This window comes from Colletotrichum truncatum (assembly GCF_014235925.2).
Source record: "Colletotrichum truncatum strain CMES1059 chromosome Unknown Contig_0004, whole genome shotgun sequence".
In the NCBI taxonomy this organism is placed as follows: Eukaryota; Fungi; Ascomycota; class Sordariomycetes; order Glomerellales; family Glomerellaceae; genus Colletotrichum; species Colletotrichum truncatum.
Window position 1 is genome coordinate 3,495,982 of NW_027222401.1, and position 24,026 is coordinate 3,520,007.

Genomic DNA, 24,026 nt, shown 5'->3' on the forward strand with positions numbered 1-24,026 from the left:
CAGGTTTTCCTGGGTAGCCTCATCAATCTCATTCAAAGGGATATCCTCCCAAGCCTCGTCTTCATCGTCATCGACGATATTATAGGAGCTAGACGAGACTGGGCCAGTCATCTAAGCTAGCAGCTAGTCTGGATGGTTGCCTTTGAGGAAGCTAAAAGCACTTAAGCACTGATTTAAAACACCAAAAGAAATAAAAAAGAACTCACTATCGTGCATCAACTTGCTAGATTTCCCTAGCCTCAAGGGCCGCGCGCTCATCAGCAGACGCACTGATATAGGAGCTTTTAGCCCTCAAGGCTTTAAGCTTGCGGGATTTCTGCTAGTTGATCGACTTCTTCGAGCGATCAAGTGCCTTCTGCTTCTCAGTCATCTTATCGATGCGCTGACGAGACTTCTTGGTGTGCGCGTTGTCGGAATAATCCTCTTCAGCTTTACGCTTGGCTCCAGCACCAGATCCAAGCGGTCGGCCTAGAAGAGATTAGTACAAATGATTGCTACAAAGCTGGTGTGAACATACCGCGATCCTGTCCTAAGGACATATTTTACTACTATTCCCTAATTAATTTAATAAGTCAAAACCAATAATTGTGAGATTAAAGTATCAAATTACCTTAATTAAGAGGCTTGTCGGTGCGGCTGGGTGTTAGTAGTAGAGGTAGGTTGTAGTATTGTCTGGGGAGAAGTTTTCTAAAGCTTCAGAACCTCACAAAAAAAAAACAAAATACGCCAAAAAGTGGTCTATACGCAGCCGCGGCTTCTTGTTTTTTTTCTCAAAAAGAATCTCTTTGAAAACCTCTGTTCAGTAGTTATCTGTAAAAGATTCTACATTGATTAGACCTAGACTTGTGTTTCTAGGAGTCCTACCTAATTCATGGTTAACTTTATAATATGATGCCTAGCATAGCCCGAAAGACTATGCCTAGTGCTAAGGAGCAGCAGAAACGCCGTTAGCGCCCTGGCAGTAAGTCTAGATTGCTACAAAAGATGGCTACACACTAACCCTAATACCTAGCAAAAGCTCTCCGGGAGGTCAGGAACTACCAGAAGACATTTGACTTCCTGATTCCGAAGCCCCCATTCCAGCGACTCTGGAAGGAAATCTGCGATGACATCGACCCCTCCAAGCGCCTGCGCTGGCAGGCGACTGCTATTAGCGCTCTTCAAGAGTCTTCGGAGTCTCTTCTCTTTGGTGTTTTCGACAGTAAGCTTCACTTGCAAACTCTTATCGAGTTGAACGAACTATCTAGTGATTAACTTTGCTGCGATCCACACCAATCGCGTCACCATTAAGCCGAAGGATCTGCATCTCGTCCAGGCTATCTTGAAGGCCGGCAGAGTCCACGGAGACAAGTAGTTCGACCCCGAGTCTGGGAAATGCAGGCGATTAATTGAAGGCATTCAGGGCGTTCGGAAGTTAGGAGTAACAAGGTAGCAGGTCTATTCGTTACGCAATATATCCACTCTTGAGGCTGGCTACTATAAAAGATGTCTAAAATTCGTGATGCATACTTACTGAAATCTACCCACGGGTATACACCCGTGGGTACCCAAACCCGTGGGCCCCCCTTCAGTTTACTACCCGTGGGCTTTTTTACCCAAACCCACTTTACCCATGGGTACCCGTGGGTAATAGTAAAACTTTCGGGCACTACCCATAACTACCCGACCCATTTCGCGGGTACCCGTGGGACCCGCGGGCCGGGTAATGCCCATGCCTACTGAAATTTTAGACTAGAACTAAACCCATACATTAAGGGTACTTAGTTAAAGGCCTGTATTAATTATTAAACTAGGCGCGGATGTCGGTTTAGCTCGAAGCAGGGTTCTAAGTCACACACTTAGAATAGGCTGCCGCCGAACTTTTCAAGTGGTGCTTGAAAGAGGTGCTCACATTTAATGTTGAATGGTGTGCCTTCTCCGGGAGCAGGGGTACCATAGGACTATGTCATACATTCATTTCACTCGCCAATGCAGATAACGAGAAGGTATGAATCCCTACTACAGTCCCAAAATCTCTACTTTGACATTCTCCTGGCGTCAATTGTCAGTATTTATTCTCGATTTGCATGTACGAATCTGCCAGCTATGTCGAAACCATACCCACTAAGCATCCTTGCAACAGGGGAAATCTGAACACCAAGAGAGATCATCTTGCCGCTAGATTTACCTTGTTATCCAAGGAAATAGTTAGCCAGCTTCCTTATACGACTCGCAGATATACTGCACCTCGCTCCCAAACAGATTTCATTTTCCCAGAACGCAGCGAATCAGTGTCACGTCGTCGCATCTTAGCGAAGTACGATGCTGCTATACCACTCTATTCCACCCAACCTTTCTCCATGAATACACTTATATTCTTCGGATATAGTCAAAACCCTTTCTACAGTTGCTTCAGTTATTGGCGCTAAAGTATCAATGAGAACATCTATCATATTCGTCGGCCTCTTGGGTGATGGTTGTGTCTCTCGATTTGCTCTCTTTCTCCGCTGTCTCAATGCAGGTTTGTAGTGTCTTCGTTTCCGGTTTGACAATTTAACACAACCTGCTTTTGGAACCGCGTTACCCACTGCCTAGCTCCTAGTAGGAAACTGCCCAGTGTGCTGCATCACTACTTGGCCAGGCTCTTCGCCGCTGCTGCCATGTGAGTGAATGACAGTTGAGCCAAAACAATATATTTAGCATTCTTCTCCTGAGTCGCAATAGTTGAATGACGGCTTGGTGAAAGTCAAGTGCTTCTTGCAACTCATAAACTCAACTGGTATAGTCTGCGAATATCGTTCTTCCTTGGCCAATGTCAGTTGTTCCAATTCTTGGCTGAACCAGCGTCTCGGGTTCTGGAGTCCTATATTTGGCTGTGGTATTGAGTACTGTGGGTGTTCAACCGTTGAGTCAAACAGGTAAACAGCTTGGCCTGGCGCGCAGCTTCCCGTACTGTGCAATCTTTCGAGATAGTAAAGGGAACCGACTGACAAAAATCATTGCTAATGGTGATATTATGGTAAGACTTGATCTGCAACTTCAAATTTCGAATTACCTCGCATGTCGACTTCATCTCCTTACAAACGAACTGCACAAGATATCATCTTTAGCTATACTGACACGCTTCGAAGATGATCCCAAGTCATTTCATACCCTAAATTCAGTTAAGATCTCGATTAGCGGGTGTAAGAGGCATTTGAACCATGGCGTTCAAGGCCATCTTTGCCCTCAAAGTTTCATTCAATTGGAACATGCTGACGAATTGCAACTGGCATACGGCTTGTGGCTTATGAGATTACAGACAGAAGGTTGCTCTTGAGGCAGACATCGGATGAATATTTGCAGGTCGAACCTGGTCCATGATGGTAGAAAATCCAAGGTGGGAATTCTTAGACACCTATTGTCGACTAAGTGATATCAGCAAGGCAACGCTATCCGAGATTATCTAGCTGTCCGTTTGCGTTGTAAGATAATGAGCTCTTTTCACCAGGTGAACAGTGTTATGGGAGATGTTAAATCTAATCGGGCTACGGATTCGTTGTCGCCAATGTCTTCCGAGGCTGTGAAAGCACGTGCGGCTAAGGTGCAGGCAGGTTGACGAATCAACACAAGGAAGGAAACACCATCATTGGTTGTCTTTTACAATGGGATTTGAAGCTGGGATTGGCCAAAAATGTGCATGGATTCAGTCAACAGGCATATGACAAAGACTCAGTGCTGTCTAGACTCAGAAGATAGAAATCCCGCCTCGTCTGTTGCAAATAATCGGAATTCTGAGTTGAAGCAGACAAAGATGAGTGAAGTAGCTACACAGTAAAGAAAATAGCAAACTAACAGTCTAAACTCAGACTATCCATAACTTCATGGCAAAGCCGACACCCTAACCACCAAGTCGTTTGCACTGAATAATCCGAGACTTGCAATGGCAGCCGAGAAGAAACCCAACGTGAAGAGAATAAGATTAAGTCCAGTCATCTCTCATGTCCGCTTCACATTCTACACATCACTACGATCAATCACAGGCACAGCAACAATCACTTCAGGCACGTCACATCACAAAGACCCGGCATGCGTCATCAGGATACATTAAGTCATGAATATGCTGAATTGCTTCATCATCAAGCGGGGACGTCAAAGGGAAAAAACAAATAAAACAGACAAAAGAAAACTAATCAAAACCGAAAATAAACAACTCGTGTCGTCTCCACTGGTACAATGATCCCAATCCGACTCTTCTTCCCGAGCCAGCCGACGCCGGCCGTGTGCCATCCTGGTATCAAAACTCATGGTTCGCCGACCCCTGTCGTTCTAGCCGCGAACTGACCCAGTAATGGATGGTATCTATGATATGAAAATTCCTTAAACAAAGAGATGATGCGTAGTAATGTATGTTTGTGTATGTGTTTCTGGCTCCCCTTCCCTCCCAATGCTTGTTTACTGAATTTTTATGGCCTCGAATAATGTGAGACTCAGAGCCGTGTCGTTTTCTCCAACGTTGGGTGTTGGCTCGCTGAGCATCTCCCATTTCCGGAACACGAATGGCGTGAGCTTGTCGGTTCCTTGCATCGAAATCGGAATCTTTGGTCTTGGTGGACCGGTTGGTTGTGTGGCCGGTTGCTGTCGGTGGGCAAGCACGAACTGTTCCGTCGGTGGGGGCATCTGGCTGAACAGGTATCGGAGACGAGCGTCGGACGATGCCGGGCTCTGTGTGGTACCGCCTGTCAGCAGAACTCGCACGCACTGCAGGCGTGTTTCTTCTGGAAGGCTGTCGACGAGCAACAGAGCGAGGTCGAATATTTGCTGACCCAGGAGCCTGCCGGCTTGTGAGTTTTCGAGAGCGAGGTTGTCGAGCTCAAGGGTGAGGCCGGATAGGACAATGAGGATTCGCCCGCGGATCTCGAAGGCAGCGGCGCTGGTTGGCGGCTTCATATTAGCACTCTGGCTTGGACCGGCCACCGGCTCGTTCGCGTTCGTATGGAGTGTGATGAACCGCAGCAGTGCCGGGAGCCAGTGCCTCAGGATAGAGGTGCGAAGCTCCCGCTTATCATCGCCACGAGCAGCCAGTATCTCCCATAACTCCGTCAGCTTCTCAACCATGCCGGACGTGAGCTGCGACGTTCTCGGTGCGGGGCGACCGCGGACAATCGCTTCTACAACCGACAGCAGGCTTCCCGCCAGCTGAATGCTGTCCTCAGAAAGGGGGTCTGAGGATGGCGGGTTCTTCTGTGAGGGGAACAAGCCCAAGAACCGCAGGTGTGCCTGTCTCTTGAGGTGTTCCGTAACCTCCTCGTTGAGATACGGCAGCATGCTCGTCCACATGACGTTATTCGCAGACACAGCTCGGTCCATGGCCCTCGAAAACATGTCAAACTGTGACATAGCCTGCTCCCCCCCTCCAGGACTCGTCGTGGTATCTGCCGGAAGGCCGATGGACAGCTTGACTTGGCAGAAAGGGAGAGTGAATTCGTTGGCGAGTTCCAGCACGGTTTCGAACGAAAGCGGCGCGTCGTCGTCGGCTCCAGGCACCAGAAGCTTGGTTGTGACCTGGGCAAATATGCCGACCAAAGCCGGCTCGGGCGTCTTGATACCCAAGGCCTGCACCACTGCAGGGGCGTCTAGCAAGACCAACGTCCTCAGGAGTTCCAACATGGAGTTCTTAAAATTCGGGTTCGCAAGCGGAAGGGTCAAGCCGGACTGGCTCTGGAGACGTGAATACTCGACCAAGGCATTTCTCACGAGAACGACCATGTCCTTGTGGCTTTGGCGGGGCGCCATTCGCTGTTGAATGTAAAAGCGATACGATTCTTCAGGGGTCAAGGCCGTCTTCGGTGCAAGGGGCATGGTGGTAAGTTGAAGAACCTCTTGCATGTAAGTAGTCGTGTTGTTGACCTGTGCCGAGGGATTGCTTGCGATTCTGCTTGCATCGACTGTCGTGGTGGTCAATAGGATGGGCAAAGTTAAGCAGCCAATGCTAATAAGAAGAGGGTAGATATCTGCAAGCCCAGGACGAGCCTTAAGTGTGCTAACGTGATGCACCCAGTCAGTCATACGTAGATCGAAATGCTGGGTATCAAAGATGCGCAGTCTTCCGAGAAGGGCACTGTAGGCACGCTGTCGCTCCGGCGAGTTTGCCCATGAAGATTCCAATCGGCCAACAACGGTCTGGAAAAGACGGTCCATGGTCGGTCGGTCGACGCTCGATCCACTCGTCAGCAGCTTCTCGATTTCTTCGTGCAACTCGCCCTCAGCATCCTGAAGCTGTGCAGCCATGTTATCGGATACGGGTGAGCAGGCGTCGATCGCAGTGTTGCGATCACACTGGTGTAGCTCCTTGCGTAGGTGGGCAGCCGTGTTCGTCAGGCCGGGTAATCGAGCCGCGAGGTTCGCCAAAGATGCTAGGAGGGGCCGGGCCGCAATGCCTTGCTCTTCACCCACGACCTTCAGTCTCTCCATCAACACATCGAATAGTTCCTTTGCCAAGCCCAAAGCCGCAAAAATAGGTAGGTGAACGTTGATTGTGTCGGCGCAAGAGGCGAGAAGATCGGGGTTCGATACACGGATGACCACTTTGACGATCTCCGCAAGCATCGAGTAGTCGGACGCCGCCTCGAGAACGGCTCGAGCGAGGTTAAACATTGGTGCGGAGACCTGTGGTCCGTTTTTCGTCATAACGATCTCCGTCGTGAAGATCTGCAAGAGCCTGGCTCCAACTTCGGTTTGAAGAGCTCGGTTACTGTTAGCGATCAGCCGGCAGAGCTTGCTCAACGGCACGGGTTTCCGCTGAAGAATCGGATCCCCCGGGGGAAGAGGAAGCCCCAATGCATGTTGAATGCATTTCAACGCTGTCTCGATATCCTCGGCCTCGTCGTTTACGTCGTATGATGCGCGTCGAAGCAGACTTGCCCTTGTGGCCAGGGAAGACGAGTTGAGTGCGTGTAATGGTAGATCCACCAACAACCTCGTCGCGCACGAGCCTTCAGCATCGGTGTCGGAAGGCTTCCTCAGGCCACCCCTTGCAATCAACCAGAATATGTATCCCTGAAACTGGAAATCTCCGCTACGCACGATCTCTGACACGAGCTTGTGGAACGTCTTCTTCGCGTTTGTCTCCATCGGTGGGTTGTGGCTCAGGAACTCGAGAATAGCAGTAGTGACATCCAAGCCTGTTGGGATCCAGGTTCGCAGGAGGCTAGCAGTGATGTAGACCTTGGCGGCACCCGGCCGATGAGGCGACGTGCACCATTCCAACAGGGTCCTTACAATCATGCCCTTGTCCTCACTGACGGCCCAGCATTGAGCAGCCAAATCGGGGGCGTACAAAGTCTGAAATGTCGTGTCAAGATGCCTTACGAGTATTTGTCGGTTTGCCGGCTGGGAGTTATTAGCCGAGGCAACCAACTGCTCGTTCCTCGTGTTGATCGACCGGTATGCGTTCTGCGCAAACTCATTGTCGATCTGGATAGAAGCGAGGAGGGCATCCCTGTATTTGAACCAAGTGGAGGGCGCCACGAAGTTGTCCGGGTGAGATGATAGAAGGGGAATAAGTAGGGATGTTAGTCTCATGGATAGTTGTATGAGTATATCTCGATCGGGGTCGTTATGGATCTGTAACTGTTAAGAGCGGTTCGGCTTTTGGGGACGAAAGATGAGTATCTTACCGTGTTGAGATGGCTGAGAAGTGCATTGACTAGTCTGCGGCCGTATCGTCTCAAGCGGAGCAAGTCTTTCCAGTATATCTGTGTAATCAAAATCCACATGGGCAACTTCGACTGGGTGGAGTTTTCCAAGCCAGACACAAGCCAGTCCATGTAGTGATCGCGGTCTACGAGATGTTCGGCGTATAAATGTGTTGCTAGCCGGATACTGCAGAATGGTCAGCCAGCTCGGGGTTGTCGGGTTTGGGCGGAATACTTACGCATATTGGACCTTGGCTTTCCATTCGTTATCGCCAAAGGCCGTGGAGACTCCCTCGACAAACTGCTCGACGAATACCGTCCAATCTCTCAACCACTTGGCCTCGCCTCCCAGAACGAAGGGGCCGTTTCCTTTCCTCTTGAACGCTCGAATTTCGTTGGCGCCAACACACTTAACCAACCATACAGCTCTTTCTGTCGGGACGTTCTTGTTCAGGCAGTGGTCCAGAAGCACCTTGCCCCTGATACCGTGGGGAATGGTTCGGCTCAGGCGGCGCAACGATATGGAGGGATTCGCCAGGTCTCTCAACCACATTTCACGCTTGGTGTCGGTAAGGGTAACACGCGGCGGTGGTTTAAACGTCGAGGGCGACGAGATCTGGCCATTAAGTTTCCTCTGGTTCAGGACGCCGACGAAAATATTAGAGAGCAGATTCAGTCCACTCTTGTGCTTCAAGGCAGGGAACAAGGCGGCCTTGGCGGACGAGGTCTCGGTGGTGGTAGCGGGAGGTTTATCAAAGTAGCCATTCTTGATGATGGTCTCAGACCACTGGTCTTCGGGGTGGTTGCCAGTCCAAGGGAAGAAGTCTGCGTAGCCCATATCCTGAGAATCGCGCGCAATACCCGAGGCGCCAAACCCTTGCTTCGTCGTCGCGTCACCCCGGGGCTTGCCGAAGGGCGCATATCGAGGGGCGGTGGCAGGAGTCTCGAGGTGGTAGGGCTTCGGGCGGCCGTCCTTCTTGATCGCGACGACGGGCGTGGGTGAGTCTTTGATGGCGGCGGGCACGACGAATCTCGGTCGGCGTTTCGGCATGGGCATGGGAGGGTTATCTGCGTCGATAGGGTGGCCCTTGGTAGAGGCGGGAGAGCTCATATCGGTAAGATTGGAGGTTTCGTTCTTTGGCATGAGGCGAGAAGGGGTGAGGGTCTTTGGAGAGTCGTTGATGGGGTGTTGGGGCAGCATGGCGTCGTTGGACAACTCGAGCTTGAGGCGAGAGCCTCCCCTCCGCGGCAGGGTGCCATATCTGTTCTGAGCAGCGGCGACATCGTTGGCATCGCCAGTGAGGTCGATCAGGTTCTCCTTGCGAACAGGCGACTGAGGTAGGTACTGGGCTGATAGAGTGCGTTGATGGGTTGGCCGTTGGACCGACAAGCCGGAGCTGCTCAGAGTTCGCTGCTGGGGCGGTCGCGGCTGGACGCCCATTGGGGTCCGAGAGGTCATCGCAGGCGGATGGTCTGAGGCGACATTGCTGATGATTGGGGAGATGACTGTTTGTTGTTGTAGTGAGGAAAAAGTAGACGACGGAAAGCTGCGATGCCGTAGTGCCGCGTGGGAAGAAAGAGTTGTCGTCGTAGTTTAGGGAAAGGGAAGGGGGGAATATCGGTCGACGGATGGATGTCGGGGATCTGACGGCGTCAGCCGCGTTATCTGTGCAGGGCAGCAGCGGCGCAGAGTGGATTAGGTGCGTGCGGATTAGGCGTGTGCGGTGCCAATGTGCAGCGAGGTGTGTGCAGAGAGGGAGGAGACACAGAAAGGGCAAAAGGCAAAGAAAGGCAAGAGGTACGCGCGGATAATTAGACGGATACGGGGGACGGGGGATTATGGTACAGTGGAATGTGTCGGGGAGCGTACACAGTCCAGCGTTCCAGTGGACGGGTTGTGACCAGCGGGTAGAAGAGAACAGTGGGCTTAGGGGGGGTTGGACTTGGACACAGTATTTCCGAAGGTTCCCGCAGGTCCTAGGTTCGGGCTGTCAGATGACTCGCGACGGCCCGCTAGAAATTGTCGTTGCGGTTAGAGTACCGGTATATTGTGCAGCGAATAAGAAACCATCTAGTCGATTCTCAGAAAAAAAAATGGCAAGAGTGTGGAAAGATGTATGCATATGGTTGTATGTATGGATAGGGATAGAAACCCTCCCGGGAGAAGGTTAAGATAGGATAATCGAAAGACGAGGGGGGGGAGAGAGGGAGATGTGGTGATGAAGACGCTTGAGGATGAATGCGACAAGGCCAGTTACCGAGTAGAGTTGCAGTGGCAGGACGGACACCCACGTTGAAGGGCTCCAAGAAGGGAAAAAGGGAATAATCAGCAGCTTGGCTCGATTCAGCCCAGGACAAATAACCCGAATCCAGGTCTGGGCATGGGGATTGGGGATTGGAGAGGGGAGGAAAATAGATGGTAATGGGAATGACATGCACCAGGGACAGGCAAGGTTGCGCTGGGTGGCAGTAGTGGGTGGTACTAGCATCTACTGGTAATGGTGGTGGTGTGGTGCCGCTGTGGTGTGTGGTGTGGGCGGACACATACAGAGCGGCCGGTGTGTGGTAGGGTCTACTATGTACTTACAGTATGGTGGGACAAGGCGCCTTAGTACTGGGTAGTACATACACTCTAGTTGGTGCTAAACCAAACCTCACACCTCCAGGTCACTCTGGCCTGGGGGCGGAACCGATGCGATCTGCGGTTCCAGCGGGACGAAAGGTCGTTGTTCGGGACTGTTGAGGCTTTTGAGACGATTCCCGAGGTTCACGGACTGTTCCTCTCCTCTTTTCCCCCTTTATGGGGAGATTGAGTTGCGGGAAGCCCGCGAAGGCGTTGGACTTTTGTTCCGAGTAGTTATAGCAGCTGTTCTTAGGGTTGCTGATCTACTTGATCCCCAATCTCCTATCTTGATCTCGCTACTACGATGTTACTCTGCAGCTTCGGGCTTAATAAGTGTGGACTCTGTCATTCAAGTACATAGTTTTGCATCCTCCATGTGTCTGTGTGTCTGTGTTTGCGCAGACTCGGGATTCTGGAAATATATGTATACTCATAGACAGATAATCATTCACGCAGGGTAGAAAGGCCAACAGTTGCCTCTAAAAGCAAGCGGTGGCAACAAACTGGCAAGGATCGGTACAGGGACCTCTTCTCAGCCAGCTGGGAATGGAATATCGGAAGCTCGCTCGGTCGCAAATTGTCAGCATCCTAAGCCAAGACACCCGCCAAGCCCGCCCATGCAAGGTTGCTTTTTCACCCTCACCCAAAGGACCCCCAAAGACCCGAAAGATCCAAGGCAGGCAACCCATGGCCACTGTGGGTTATTCTCCTCCCCATTGGCTTTTCCGCCCAATGTCGCGCAGCTGATTCGCTAATCGCCCTGCAGTCCCTGAAGTGAGGCCCTTTTTTTTCTTGCCTTTTTTATTCTTTTTTATTCTTCTTTTTCTTTTGTAATATCTTTATTTTGTCCCGTTTTTACTTTCGGTCTCTTATCATTATCCTTCTCACATCTTTACCTGTTCCGAGCAACGCCGAGTTTTTTTTTTTTTTTTTTTTGGCTCGAGACATTGTGGTCTTAGTCTGGAGGGGGCAACGATGTGCAAAGCCATTTAAAGTCGATCGAGAAACAAGAGAGATATCTTCATCAGCACTACTGACACCATAAAACCCCCCCTAGTACAGAGTTGCCCGTATTCGTCATGTCGACTGACCTTTACCATCTAAACCCTCTTGCCTCAATCGGTTATGCCAATATTTAAAATTCGGAAGCTGACACAGGCCGACCCCAGGCTTAGTCAAGAATGCGCTGCACCCAAGAACCCTCAACCCTCCACCCGGGCGGGCCACACCACCCCCCATACAAAGTAGTGTGAAAGTATCTCGGTAAACCGAACCGTTGGAATGGAAACCGTCATGACGAAAGGCGGAGAGGGGCGGGCTGCCGCTGTACCTCATTTCCTCCGCAACCACTGTGTGCGTGCATGGGTGGGCTTGTAGTGAGTGAGTTGGTGAGTGAGAGAGGCAGACCAGAGAGGGGAAAGAAGAAGTGAGCGTAAGAGGAGCATACCACAGCACCTACTCCCCCATCACAACACCACTGTACTCTCCGTCTCTGTACATAGTATACAGGTGACAGACAACCAACCAACCTGCTACGTACAGAATGTTTGAACAGGTCTGGCCGGCGCCTCATCATCCTCCAAGCTTCCCATTTCGGAACCCTCGCCTCAGCGCCACCAACCAAATCGAACCAACCAACCCGCTCCAACAACGCACCATCGCCCTCTTATCGATCCCCCCTCATCGCTTTCGAGCATCGCTTGTCTCTGACTTTTACGTCTGATTTGTTCTACCCTCTGCAAATCTCGTTTGTTTTGCCTCCCGCCGCACAGTTTCCCCCGAACGAACCAAAAATCCTGACGGACGAAAACATCTGAGCGGTCACTACTACGGTAAATGTAAACGATAGCCTCACACAAAGGACCGGCCTCCCCTTTCCCGCGTTTCGTCCAGAGAATCAAGTGTCCCCCCAGTGATCCTGACCAATGCGGATGCAGCTATACTACCCTCGGCTTATATCGCCCCCATCCCAGTCGCTGTCCCATGTTGCCTTGCGCCCCTTTGGGAAGTTCAGTCTTGTTGACTTTCCAAACCCGTCGCCTGAATCCTATTAGCCTCTTATTACAACAGACCAGGAACCAGCCCGCCCGTGTGCCACCGAGACGGCGACGGCCGCCGCGCCCGTGGTGGTCTTGTCGTCGCCAGAAGTAGGGTGGGTGTATGTTAGTTAGTTAGCGACAGCGTGTGTATGTGTGGGTATGTGCACCGTGGCACCCCGTCTTGATGGCTGAATCGCCGTGAGGTGTCACGCAATCTGCCATCATACTGCATGCGACTCGCCGCTAATTAGCTGTTTTGGTGACACCTGCTTAACACTAAACACACGATCGAGGTCGGGAATCCCTTCAGGTGACACCGCCCTACCTCGTGTGACCTTCCACCACTTTTGGGCCCATCAGGACAGCTTGTGCCTGACTTGGGCCATGATAGTCAGTGCTTGGGTTCAAACAGAGTCATGACGGCTGCCAACTGGAGGCTTTTTATTTGCCTTTTCGTCCCACCATCGCCATGCGGCATCCACGTCTCTGCCCAACTAGACCTGTCGTTCTTATTCGTCCACCCGTGACAATGGCTTGGCCATCCCCTCTCGCCTCTCTGGCATCCAACCGGGATGCAGGCAGGGAGTGATCGCAGAAGGACGACAGAAACCAAGTGGCAGGGCTCGAGAAGGCAAAAGAAAAAGAAAAAAAAAACGATAATAGAGAGCCGAACACAATCCAAGCCATACTACGCTATACAACACACTACACGCTGTCTCGGGGCTGCAACCAGTCCAGGACGCGCGCACCACATTTTCAACAAAACACACCGCATGTCCCAGGCGATGCCCAGCCGGGCATGCTATTTCTGACGGTAAACTCTCACCAACCGGGTCAAGGGACCTGCAGGGCCGGGTGGGGGAGAGCTGTAGGTCGCTTGTGCCTGCAGACGTGCTCATGGGCGACCTGCTTGCTCCCATCTTTATGCAGCAGAGGCCCGCAGATGACGATACTTTCCATGCCAAGTACTACATACGTAGTGGTAGTAGATAGGGGGAGTATCTTGGAGCAAAGCGATAACCCCCGAGCATTCTACCGCAGCGGATCAAGATGCAACCGACATGATTTCAGGCTCGTTCCCTCTCACTCCGCTGCTGGCCCCTCCGCAGGCCGCATGTCCCGAAAGGCCCCGCAAAACCGGTCCCAGAGTCAGACATTGAGGGGCTGCCTCATCATATGTCGCCTGCTTCGTTTGTTTCTTTTTACCGGTGATGCGTTTGTCTACGGCCGGCCTTTGTAAACACCACCTCGTTCTCTTATAATAACTGCACTCGGAGCACACCATTTTTGGACCGCGCGGTAAAATAAAACATCAAACCTTCCAAGTCTAAACCCGGCGTACTCGTAAGGTTCGGTGGGCCGGGGAGATGTCCAGAACAGCAACTGGGATATACCCACCCGTCGCCTGTATGCTTTGGTCAGACGGCGGTCCTATCCGGTCTCAGGTTCTGGACGAATGTCGGCCAATCCATAGGTATCGGGAATGAATCCGTTCTCCCTCCTGGCGAAGGGAAACTCTGTGTGTGAGTGTGAGTGGGAAACTTTGCAACTTGTCAGATCGGTTCGTGGGGCAGCGCCTTCGGAGGGGCCGCCCGACGGCTCGGGCGGTGTTTTCATTCACCGCCCCAGGGGTGTGGGGCTATCCGAAAACGTGTTGTTCGCCTGGAGGTGTCAGCGGGGAAACCGGCCGCCGGATCTTCTTCCCCAGCTCCTGGGAGCCGTACTTTTTAATGCCTAACATACAAGGCATCAACCTTTGTAATTGCGCCCCCGTCGAAACTGGGGAAAGCTTTCAATCGCGCAAGCCAGCACGTGGAGCACATCGGCGACGTAACTTTCCCCCCTCCGCAGCTCTATCGATTCCTTTTCGTTGCGCAGCTCACCAATCCGCGTTAATTCAAGATGGCTTCCAAGAGGGATATGCGCCGCCCGGACCTGAGTAAGTGTCTGGTTCTTGTTCACTGGGTTGATCTGGTGTTCTTTACTGACTTTTGTGCCCCCGTTACAGTTGTCCCCTATCAGGAGCCCAGGGCCAAGGGTGAGAACGCCGAGTTCTCGTCTACCCTTTCGTCGACGCTGCCAATGGCTGCGATGCTCACTCGTAACAAGTTCATTGGATGGTATGCGATCCCAGAAAACCCCTCTTCGGCGCACCTAGCTTCTTCCTTGTCAAATGTGCTTCGTCCAGCAAAGGCCAAGCATAAACACATGGCACCAGATATTTACGCGAACAAACCCACTGACTTGGGAATCACAGGGCTTCCGTTGTCTTCAGCATCCAGACCTGGCTCGGCGAGAGCGAGGAGACCAAGAAGAACGCCACGACCCCCGGTTACTTCTCCGTCGGCATGTCCAGTACGTCTCCACGCCCCGGCCGCAATCATTAAGAGCAGAAAGCTAACCAGTGTACGAAACAGTCATGGCTCTCGCCGTCAGCTACCTTCCCATGTTCCTTCCTCCTCCCGCCCAGAGAGGCGCCGCCACCGGCACCGGCCCCGCTGCCCCCGTGCCTCCCGCGTAGAGGATCGCCGTTCTTTGGAATGAGGAGACGTCTCCAAAAGCATGATATTTGAAGCGTTTTAACATCGGATTAGGGGGTGCGGGAAGGGGAAGCCAATTGCAAAACTTTTTGACGGGCAACTTACGGATATCAGATGTCGAGGGGGGGAGTTTGATTGAGCGGCGGAAATTTTGTAGTATAATACCTCAAACACCTTCGCGCGATTGCGCGGTTGATACTCCATCTTAATAGCAACAAGCATTACAGCAAGTTCATATTGGTTCTGGTTTATTACCTTGGCAGCTACCTTGTTTGTGACTTGTAAAAAAGGGTACCTACTCTGCGTACATCTGCAAGTGATGTCATAGCCGTACCCAATAACATGCCCGTTGTCTTGTTCCTTGTCTCGGATCGTTGCCAACTTCACCTCAACGAGTCACGTGTTTGCAAAATTACAACTTACGATACGCCTGCGCCATATCAGAACGAGGGCCTCGCACACTTGAAAAAACAATAATAACAATAATGGGATCTCAGGAGGGCCTGGACGAGGTTTCTGTGCTCGCGAGATTCGACGAGCTCGTTGCGCAGGGGACGGTGCTGTATAGCCCCGACTTGAAAAAGGTGTATCACACCGATGAGGGGCTCAAGGTACGTTTCATCCCTTGAATCTCGTGAGAACTTCACACGCCTTTCGTCTTCTACAGGGCAGCGTGCGCGTGTGAGTGACCGTTACGTCGTTTGACTAACGCAGCCCGTCAGTTCGAATTCCGTCTCACGTCAGCTCTGAAATCGAAGCCAACCGCCGTATGGGGCAACTCGGAGCTCGACGAGGAGCAGTCTGATGGCGCCGCGGCCCCGGCAGCAAAGTCCAGACATGCGGAAGTCACGCTGAGCGGGAAAAGCATCGAGTTGGACGCAGACGGCCGCATTCCGGGCGGCGACATCTCGGTCGCGGGGTTCATCGTCGACGCGGTGGACAACACTCACTTGCTCATGTTTAACAAGTTCTGCGCGTACAGGCCTCACCTGATTCTCCTGACGGCGGACGGTCACAGGAGGCAGTTTGAAGCGCTGAAGGAGGATGACCTCGACGCCGCGACGAGGGTTCTAGGCGCGCTGAACCGCGGTAGCTCCGGCACCAAGGACGCAAGGGGCGACGGGGATGAGTATCTCGCCATTTTCAACTGCGGCAAGGAGGGCGGGTGTAGTCGGCTTCATAAGCATATGCAAATCATACCCGCCCCGCGGGAGTTTGCTCTCTGGCCCGACGAGAAGGTCGACGTGCCGTTTGAGTACTTTGTTCACCGCTTCTCCGCGGGCTGGCCGTCGCCGGGGGATCTGGCTAGGGTGTATGAGGAGATGCTGATGAGGGCTGCGCGTCTTGTGCCTGGTCGTGAGGACGTGGTGGAAGAAGACGAGGATGGACACAAGATCGCCGTGCCGCATAATGTCATACTCGGCCGACGGTGGATGGTTGTCATCCCGAGGACGAAGGCGGGCGTCGACGGCGCGGAGGCGAATGCAGCGGGGATGCTGGGGATGGTTTGGGCCTCGGGGGAGGAGACGCTGGAGAAGTGGTTGGCGTTGGGACCGAGATGGGTTCTGGGGGAGGTTGGAGTGAGGAAGGTTGACGGGTAAGATGTAGACTGATGTTAGACGATAGAGATGAGCGCCCCCCCTTTCCCCTCGTAGACTGACTGGTTTGAGATTGTTTTGGTTTGTGTTTTTTTCGTTGGTGTCTTTGGGCGGAGACGGCTACAGAAGCTATAGACGACAGATAACTTAGACAAGACTGCGTTTCTGCAATGTCACACGCCCCGAATCAGTAGTCATTCCCCGTCGATCCATATAGATGAACCCCCGTCTCCAACACCTCGATCTCGTCGCCGACTTCCACATACAGCCCCGCCCTCTGCTCCCTCGCCTCCTCCAGATCCTGATCCTCCGGGACGCAGTGCATGCCAATGTACCCCAGCGCAGATGGGTTTCCGTCCTCAACGGTCCTGTGCTCAATCAACGTCGCACTAGGCTGTGGCTTGCCCTTCTTCTTGTCCCCCACGGGCATGTCCGCGTCAAAAGTGGCAGTCTCGAGGTTGACGTTGGGCATGGTGCACCGCGAAGTACGACAGACGACGGACAGCTTGGGCGCGACCTCGGCTCTCTCCCCCGCAGCACCGGAAACCCTCGGACGGATGCGGTAGCGCTTCCAGCTCTCCTCGGCAAACGCCGGGGCCCCCGTGATCCAGATGTTGGCGCGGAATCGGAGGGCGTTCAGGGGCCGATTCTCCGGCGGCAAGAGGGCCGACACGGCGTGCACGGAGGACAAGGAATTGAGGTTGACAGGCTGCTGGTCCGTGTAACCGTGCACGGAGGGGGTCCCGATGTTCTTGAGCGGCGCCAGGTTCCTGTCGCAGCGGGTCAGGGTGTCCGGGGTGCACCGCATGAGGGTCAGGCCGCGTTTCTCCGGGATGCGGAGGTACCGCTTGAGTTTCGGCAGCGCTGCCGCGACTGAAGGGATGGCGCCCAGGTCCAGACCGCCCGCCTCGCGGCCGTGGATGCGGAAGCTTCTGAGTTTGATTCCGGCGGCGTCTAGTTGGGCTTGCTTCGGCTCAAGCGGGGCGATGAGGAGCACCTCTGGCGCCGCGGAGAGGTCCCATGTAGTCAACAACGTTTCTAGTCGTTGAGTCCACGTGGGGGCGTCCGGGTCTTTGAACGACAGGACCTCGCATCCTCCGGCTTGGACCAGGGGGTCCGATGGATCACTCTTCTCGTGTGGGAGCCACAATTCCGTCTTGATGTGGCACATGTTCGGCTTGGTCCGCTGGCTGATGAACCTCCACACTATCGAACCCGTGTCAGAGTCGGCGACCTCGGAAGACAGGGCGAAGCATCTGTCGTATAGGAAGCCGGTCTTGGTGAGAAGGGCACGGCTGACCTCGACGTAGCCGCACGACTTGACGGGATGGATGTATAGGGACTTGATGCGTACTGGCCCATGTGTTTCGGTGTCTTCTGGCGCGGCATACTTAAGGTCGAATTGGTCCGTCATGTTACTCGTTGACACACCTAGTTTCCGCAGGTGTCGTAGCTTCCTACGCGTCCTACTTGTGCTGCCATTCTGTGAGATAACGATTGATGCAAGGCCTACGACGAGTATGAGAGCGAAAGCGGCCTTTGTGACTGGGTAAGTCCCCAATGTGCCTTTCAGGCACTGGAATAAATCTGCAAGCATACTTGACGATCGCTTCCCTTGGAGGATATCGAGTGACAACAGTCTACTACGACATCAATCTGCAAGTCGAGAAAGTCAATCACTCTAAAAGGCAAGTTAGCCGTCTGCCGAACGTCGGAGGCCATTTTCAAGTCGTCGAAACAGCCTTACCAATCGTTGTCTCCACAATGTTGGTTTAAGGCGTAAATGTCGTTTTTCCCAATTAGAATCGAGCCGAAGCCGAGACCGAGGCTACTCCAAGGCGGGACCTGCCTGATTCAACTAGAACACACCGGTAGTTGATGTTGAGTCTATGGTGATTGGCCGCAACTAAGCTGTCTTTGTCCTACAAAATGGAATTTTGGCGGGTCCAGAAAGCCAGTTTCTCCACCGCAGTTCCTCAACTACATATGGCAAGTATGTATGTCATTGAAGGGCGCACTTGTTGTACATGACTAGAAATTTAAGTCTCGGCTCCGATCTGATTGGCCAACAAGGACAACCAGCCTTTATACAGCGGCAATGCTACTCAACTTACTCCTCCTGGCCAAGAAAGAGCAACATAGTTAAAGTGACCATGTGGAATATAATTCCCGTTCCTTCAGTGTTATCGAGTTGTTTGTAAACTGTAGAGAAGCCACTGGCCCATGCTCTGTGTCAGAACGCTCTTCAACTTTTTGCTCTGGTCTTTACAATTAGTTTGGTGATACTTGACTCTTTGAACCATGACTACACAACCGTCAACCCCTACCCCCGGTGTCGGGCCCCAGAATGCACCCGAACCTACCCCCTATACACAGGAGCGAAATGAGACAGAAAAGAACCGTTCAAACGTCGGCCCGCAAGCAGATCTGCCATCCGTACAGGTGCTTCCGGCAGCAGAGCAGGAATACCCAGAAGGAGGGCTGCGAGCATGGTCCGTGGTCCTAGGCTGTTGGTTTGCCTCGTTCTCTGCCCTGGGCGTCTCCAACACAGTCGCAACCCTCCACGCCTACATCGGCACTCACCAGTTGGCTGGCTATAGCGAGGGTGCGATTGGATGGATCTTCTCGGTGTACATGTTCCTCATTTTCTTCTGCGGACTCTACGTCGGACCCTTTTTCGACAAGTACGGCCCGAAATGGCTGATTCTATCTGGCACTGTTGGTGTTGTCACGGCTCAGATGTTGTTGAGCATATCGACTAGTACGTCTCCCATCTTACCTTACCCTCGAGACCCCCCGAAATTTGAGAATCTCGATTAGGCTAACTCGTGGCTTCAGAGTACTGGCATTTCATGTTAGTGTTCGGAGTACTCAACGGCTGCAGCGCATCTCTCCTATTCACGCCTTCCTTCGCCGCCATCGGCCACTGGTTCTACCACCGCCGTGGTCTCGCAACAGGTATCGCCTCTACAGGAGGCTGCTGTGGTGGAATAGTATACCCCATTATCCTCCGATACCTCTTCGAACGCGCCGGTTGGGGCTGGGGCATTCGGACAATCGGCTTCATCGTCCTCGTCTTTTGCGGCACCGCAACGTTGCTCATCGACACTAGGCTCCCACCCGCCCCCAACGCCTCGCCGCACCCCGATGTGCGCATCTTCCGCGAGCCGGCCTTCGCGCTAACGACACTCGGCATCTTCCTCCTCGAGTGGTCTCTCTTCATTCCAATGACCTACATCTCAAGCTACGCGCTGAGTCAAGGTTTCGGTACCGACTTTGCATACCAGATCCCAACTATCCTCAACGCTGGCAGCGTAGTCGGCCGCGTACTGGCTGGCTGGTGGGGCGACTATGCCGGTCCGTTCAACTCCAACATCGCGGCCGTCGTCCTGAGCATAATCGCTTGTTTGGCCATCTGGTTGCCGGCAGGTTCCTCGATGGCGGGAATCGTCATATTTGTCGTCGTCTTCGGCTTCGCGAGCGGTAACAACATCAGCATCAGCCCTGTTTGCATTGGGAAGCTCTGCAAGACGGAGAACTACGGACGGTACTACGCGACGTCCTACACTGCGGCGTCGTTTTCATGTCTCTTTGGCGTTCCCATTGCGGGAGAGATTCTTGCTTCCAAGGGCGGGGACTATAAAGCGTTAATCATTTTCACTGGTGTGATTTATGTGGGATCGGTCGTGGCTTTGTGGGCGGCAAAGGTGCTGCGTGTGGGATGGAAGCCTTTGGCTGTTTTCTAGGGAGTTGAGAGGGCGAGAGAATGAAAGCTAAACTATCGATAGAACCATGCAAGATACCCAAATAATAAAGGTTCTCTTTAAGCAGTTGAGTGTTTCCATTCTCAACCGTATCTACATATTAGAGAATTTGTTGATCAAGAATTGACGCTGGCACCTGAGTTTGTGTACGTTCAGTGTCAATAAGATCAAAATTTAGAGCCTTTTCTTTCTAGTTATGTATTACTGGTAAAGCAGTGGCACATCACTTGACGCAAACATGATTGGACATACTGATTTGTCCCATTACCAGACAACTCAATAGGCGATATCTCCAAAGCTAGCTATCCATATTTGCCTAAAAGCGGAACTATGCTCACAATGTTGAAGTAATGTAACAGTCTGATGAAGGATTCATAGAAGCTCAGAGAAAGTCGTAACTTGGTTTAAAAGATTGAAACATGAAGTAGCTCAGTTTCGTATTGGAGAAGTATTTGATATCTCGCAACCGCCATACCGATAGTCTTCAGTCACCACTCCATTGCTCAACATACTCGTCATAAAGTTTGCAAAATATGTACAAGAAAACAACTGCTATAAGGCATCTAGTCATGCCTTCAGTTCCACTGGTAAATGTTAAGTCTACTCCTTCCACCGCACTTCTGGCCGGCGTTGCCAGGGCAAGCCATGTTACACTCGCTTTCGGCGGCAGCAACAGACTCGGCGGCGCGCTGGGACCCGCAGAAGCATTCATTTCCAAACTGCACGCCAAACATCTTGAAGTTGCTGTCGATGCAGAACTTGGCACACTTCTCAACTGACATGGCAGCATCGCCAATCAGGTTCGCTAAGAAACTCTCCGTCAGCATTCTCTTTTCTTATACACATCATGATGAAAGTATTGGGCACTTACCGCCATTCAAAGCTCTCGAGTTGCTCAACTCCGTAAAGCATCCCTGGTATCTGAAGTTCATGGGCGGAGGGTCGATGGAAGTGCTATACACATTAAGGCGATTGGCGGCGCCGCATTTCTCCGCTGCGTTACCGGCACAAGCCATACTGCACTCGCCGGCAGCGGCCGTGACGGCGCCGATGCCGAGATTGTTCCCGCACCAGCACTCCCGTCCGAACTCGACGCCAAAGTGAGTCGTGCGCCTTTGGCGGAGGCAGTAGTCGGCGCAGACCCCGACGGTCATGGAGTCGCTCATCAGGTTGGCGATACCAAAAGCGCGCGTGTTAGTCCCCTCAGTGTAGCAACCGTGGGCCTTGTATGCCACGGGCGGCGAGTTCGGCTTGCCATACACGTTCAACCTGCTGTTTCCGCCACACCTTTGAGTGCTGTTTCCGGTGCAGGGGACATTGCATTCCGTGCTTTCGGTCCTGAGACTGCCTACCGTGAGGGCATCTCCGCACCAGCACTCGCCGCCGAACTGGACGCCAAACAGGGACCGTCCCTTTTCAACCATGCAGTAGACGGAGCAGAACTCGACTGTCATCGTCGACTGTCCAGTCAGACCTGCGTAACTCAGAGCTCGTGTCGGGACTTCCGTATAGCATCCGTACGACTGGTAGCTCGGGATTGCGTCGAAGACACCGACGCATACATGGGTGTCGGCCCAGAGAGAGCAAGGGCTGCCGACGGCAGGGTTCCATGAGGTGAAATGTTGGAGCGTGATTCCGTACCTGTTGAGGACACTCCCGCAGAGCTCTCCTCCTTGAACCAGGTGGAACTTGTGGCAATTCTTGACTAGCCCAGGTTGGATCGGCTGCGGTGTAGCAATGCCGTTTGGCGGCTCCGTTGGGGTAGGCTCGAAACCAATGATTCCGACGCACACATTCACGCCAACCCACAAGGTTTTGCATTCACTGCCGACGCTTGGGTTCCAAGCCAGGAACTGCTCAAAGGTTATACCGTTCTCAGAGGAAATCCGTGCGCAAAAGTCGTCACGCTTGGTAAAGTAGAACTTGTTGCAGTCGGCTACCATTCCAGCCTGGGTCGGCAGAGGAGTCTGAACGCCGTTCCATGTCGTTGTGGTGGTGGGCGGTCTCGAAGAGGTGGTTGATGGGGTTGCGCTGATAGTGCTGACCGGGCTGGTCGTGGAAGAAAGTCCAGCAGATGTAGACGTGGCAACCGAGGATGAAGTTTCTTGTGCCAATACGCCGCAAAAGGTGAGCGTAGAATGAATGGCCAAGAGCCCAAGAGGCAACGACTTGAAAAGTGACAACATATTGATAACTAAAGACGTGATTGAAGTACTCTGATAGATTTTTTCCACTCTGGATCAGGACTTAGGCGGCTTCATATATCCTTGCCGAGAAATCATTTCCATGCCATAGCTGCCTGGCAATATCGCACGAAGCAGCATTCATGTTCTTCCATGGGCGCAAGACCAATGTATGTGTCAGCTACATCTTGAATGTGCCTAAGAAGGCGGAAAATTGGCCTCAGCAATATGGGTTGCAATGCTAAAATAAAAATCCTTCACGCTAGAATGGTATCGCAGGATCATCATGCTGACCAGTTTCTTTGGATGGTCTCATCTTGGCACCATGGAGAGTGCTCTACAAGTAATGTATCACCAAGTTGCCCTTTTGCCCGGCTTCGCAGAGCACCAGGTGCCACAAATGTCTATGTGAAGTTGGTGTGTCAGATCGAACGAATTCGCGCACCTTATGCGCCTCTATACAGTAAAGCTGCCTAATTAGACGGGATAAGATGAACGCGTAAAAGAACCACGGCGCGCTGAAGGCGGGAGCCAAGAGCATGGAAGCCTAACCTGCACATGAATTCGGACACGAGTGGGCAGTTAAACCCCCTGTCAGTACCCCAACACCAAATAATTAAGATTACCCCTTGGCCATTCGCATCCCTGTGATCACGAGGTCACTTACAAAAGTCTCATGATTGGTGAGAATGTTGCTCGAACCGGAAGGCTGTCGTGGTCATGACAGAAAGCTTCACGGCGCAGATGCATTGTCTACTAGGGAAAGAAATGGAAAAAGTACCTTGCGTGAACTAAGTAGTAACAGAGACGTCGCTGCATCGGGTGTTCCCCTGTACCATGCATAGCCCTAGCGTACAGATCCCCGATCCAGTGGAAATGAAATATTATACTAGTAAAAGGCGAGCGGAGTTGAGTCCCAATGAGGAAATACAATAACTGTACTCCGTACTTCTTAAATAGAACTTTTGCGTTGGCTGTTTTTCCCTCTCCGAAAGGCCTTAGCACTGAATGAGATGATCAATCCCGATAAGCTCCTGCAAAGAAATATCTTAGTCTAGCAGTGTGCATATGTAAATGAAGAAAAGAAACCCTTGTCTGAAGAACTTTCTTGTGCAAAGAAGTCTAGATATAACAGCCAAAGACACAGACAAAGCTTTGTTAGACACAAGTCACCTAATATTACCCAGGTAGGTCAATACCCATGCAGGCAAGAAACAAGCCCTCACTTCACCCGCTTGACCCAAGCGAGTGCCGCTGGAGGATTACAGGCCCGATTAATGTAACAAAACTTGATATGAGAGCGTCTGTTACGGATACTTTAAAGTTACATTGGCGATAGAGCAAACCATGACTTAACATCGGCTTCCGGCGAAGATTCAATATTCGATAAAGTCTTCAATCTTTCGTAGCCATGTGATAGCTCGAGTTGTGAGAGCGCTGAAGATGACAGGGTCAAGGCCAACATGGTAGACTCTGGCTAGGTATCTGAATGTCAGGGGTCTGTATACCGCAAACTCCTAATTCGCGCGCGGTCGATGTAGTCGGCTTGGCAGCGACCGGAAAACCCAGCCCAGGCCCAGAAGGCCCAGAAAGACGTGAGGCCATCCTTTGTGCCGCCTGCTTG

General features: G+C 52.3%; 7 protein-coding genes across 7 annotated transcripts; 4 read left to right on the top strand and 3 right to left on the bottom strand.

The window, feature by feature from the left end:
- Nucleotides 1–1,105: 1,105 nt before the first annotated feature.
- Nucleotides 1,106–1,234, top strand: CTRU02_207689 (uncharacterized protein; the record flags this gene model as incomplete). Its single annotated transcript, XM_036727446.1, has 1 exon — nt 1,106–1,234. The coding sequence occupies one exon, from the start codon at nt 1,106–1,108 to the stop codon at nt 1,232–1,234; it is 129 nt and encodes a 42-aa protein (XP_036580812.1).
- Nucleotides 1,235–4,413: 3,179 nt separating this feature from the next.
- On the bottom strand, nt 4,414–9,114 carry CTRU02_207690 (transcription mediator subunit med12; the record flags this gene model as incomplete). The annotated part of the gene is made up of 3 exons (XM_036727445.1): nt 4,414–7,584; nt 7,638–7,842; nt 7,895–9,114. The coding sequence occupies 3 exons, from the start codon at nt 9,112–9,114 to the stop codon at nt 4,414–4,416; spliced, it is 4,596 nt and encodes a 1,531-aa protein (XP_036580811.1).
- A 5,105-nt stretch (nt 9,115–14,219) lies between these two features.
- On the top strand, nt 14,220–14,838 carry CTRU02_207691 (uncharacterized protein; the record flags this gene model as incomplete). The annotated part of the gene is made up of 4 exons (XM_036727444.1): nt 14,220–14,256; nt 14,326–14,437; nt 14,575–14,672; nt 14,735–14,838. The coding sequence occupies 4 exons, from the start codon at nt 14,220–14,222 to the stop codon at nt 14,836–14,838; spliced, it is 351 nt and encodes a 116-aa protein (XP_036580810.1).
- Nucleotides 14,839–15,342: 504 nt separating this feature from the next.
- Nucleotides 15,343–16,458, top strand: CTRU02_207693 (ATP adenylyltransferase; the record flags this gene model as incomplete). Its single annotated transcript, XM_036727443.1, has 2 exons — nt 15,343–15,468; nt 15,580–16,458. The coding sequence occupies 2 exons, from the start codon at nt 15,343–15,345 to the stop codon at nt 16,456–16,458; spliced, it is 1,005 nt and encodes a 334-aa protein (XP_036580809.1).
- Nucleotides 16,459–16,642: 184 nt separating this feature from the next.
- Nucleotides 16,643–18,052, bottom strand: CTRU02_207692 (molybdopterin cofactor; the record flags this gene model as incomplete). The annotated part of the gene is made up of 1 exon (XM_036727442.1): nt 16,643–18,052. The coding sequence occupies one exon, from the start codon at nt 18,050–18,052 to the stop codon at nt 16,643–16,645; it is 1,410 nt and encodes a 469-aa protein (XP_036580808.1).
- Nucleotides 18,053–18,756: 704 nt separating this feature from the next.
- Nucleotides 18,757–20,201, top strand: CTRU02_207694 (riboflavin transporter mch5; the record flags this gene model as incomplete). Its single annotated transcript, XM_036727441.1, has 2 exons — nt 18,757–19,216; nt 19,294–20,201. 2 exons carry the CDS (start codon nt 18,757–18,759, stop codon nt 20,199–20,201), a joined length of 1,368 nt encoding a protein of 455 aa, XP_036580807.1.
- Nucleotides 20,202–21,064: 863 nt separating this feature from the next.
- CTRU02_207695 (LysM domain-containing protein) lies at nt 21,065–22,405 on the bottom strand (the record flags this gene model as incomplete). Its single annotated transcript, XM_036727440.1, has 1 exon — nt 21,065–22,405. The coding sequence occupies one exon, from the start codon at nt 22,403–22,405 to the stop codon at nt 21,065–21,067; it is 1,341 nt and encodes a 446-aa protein (XP_036580806.1).
- Nucleotides 22,406–24,026: the final 1,621 nt, after the last annotated feature.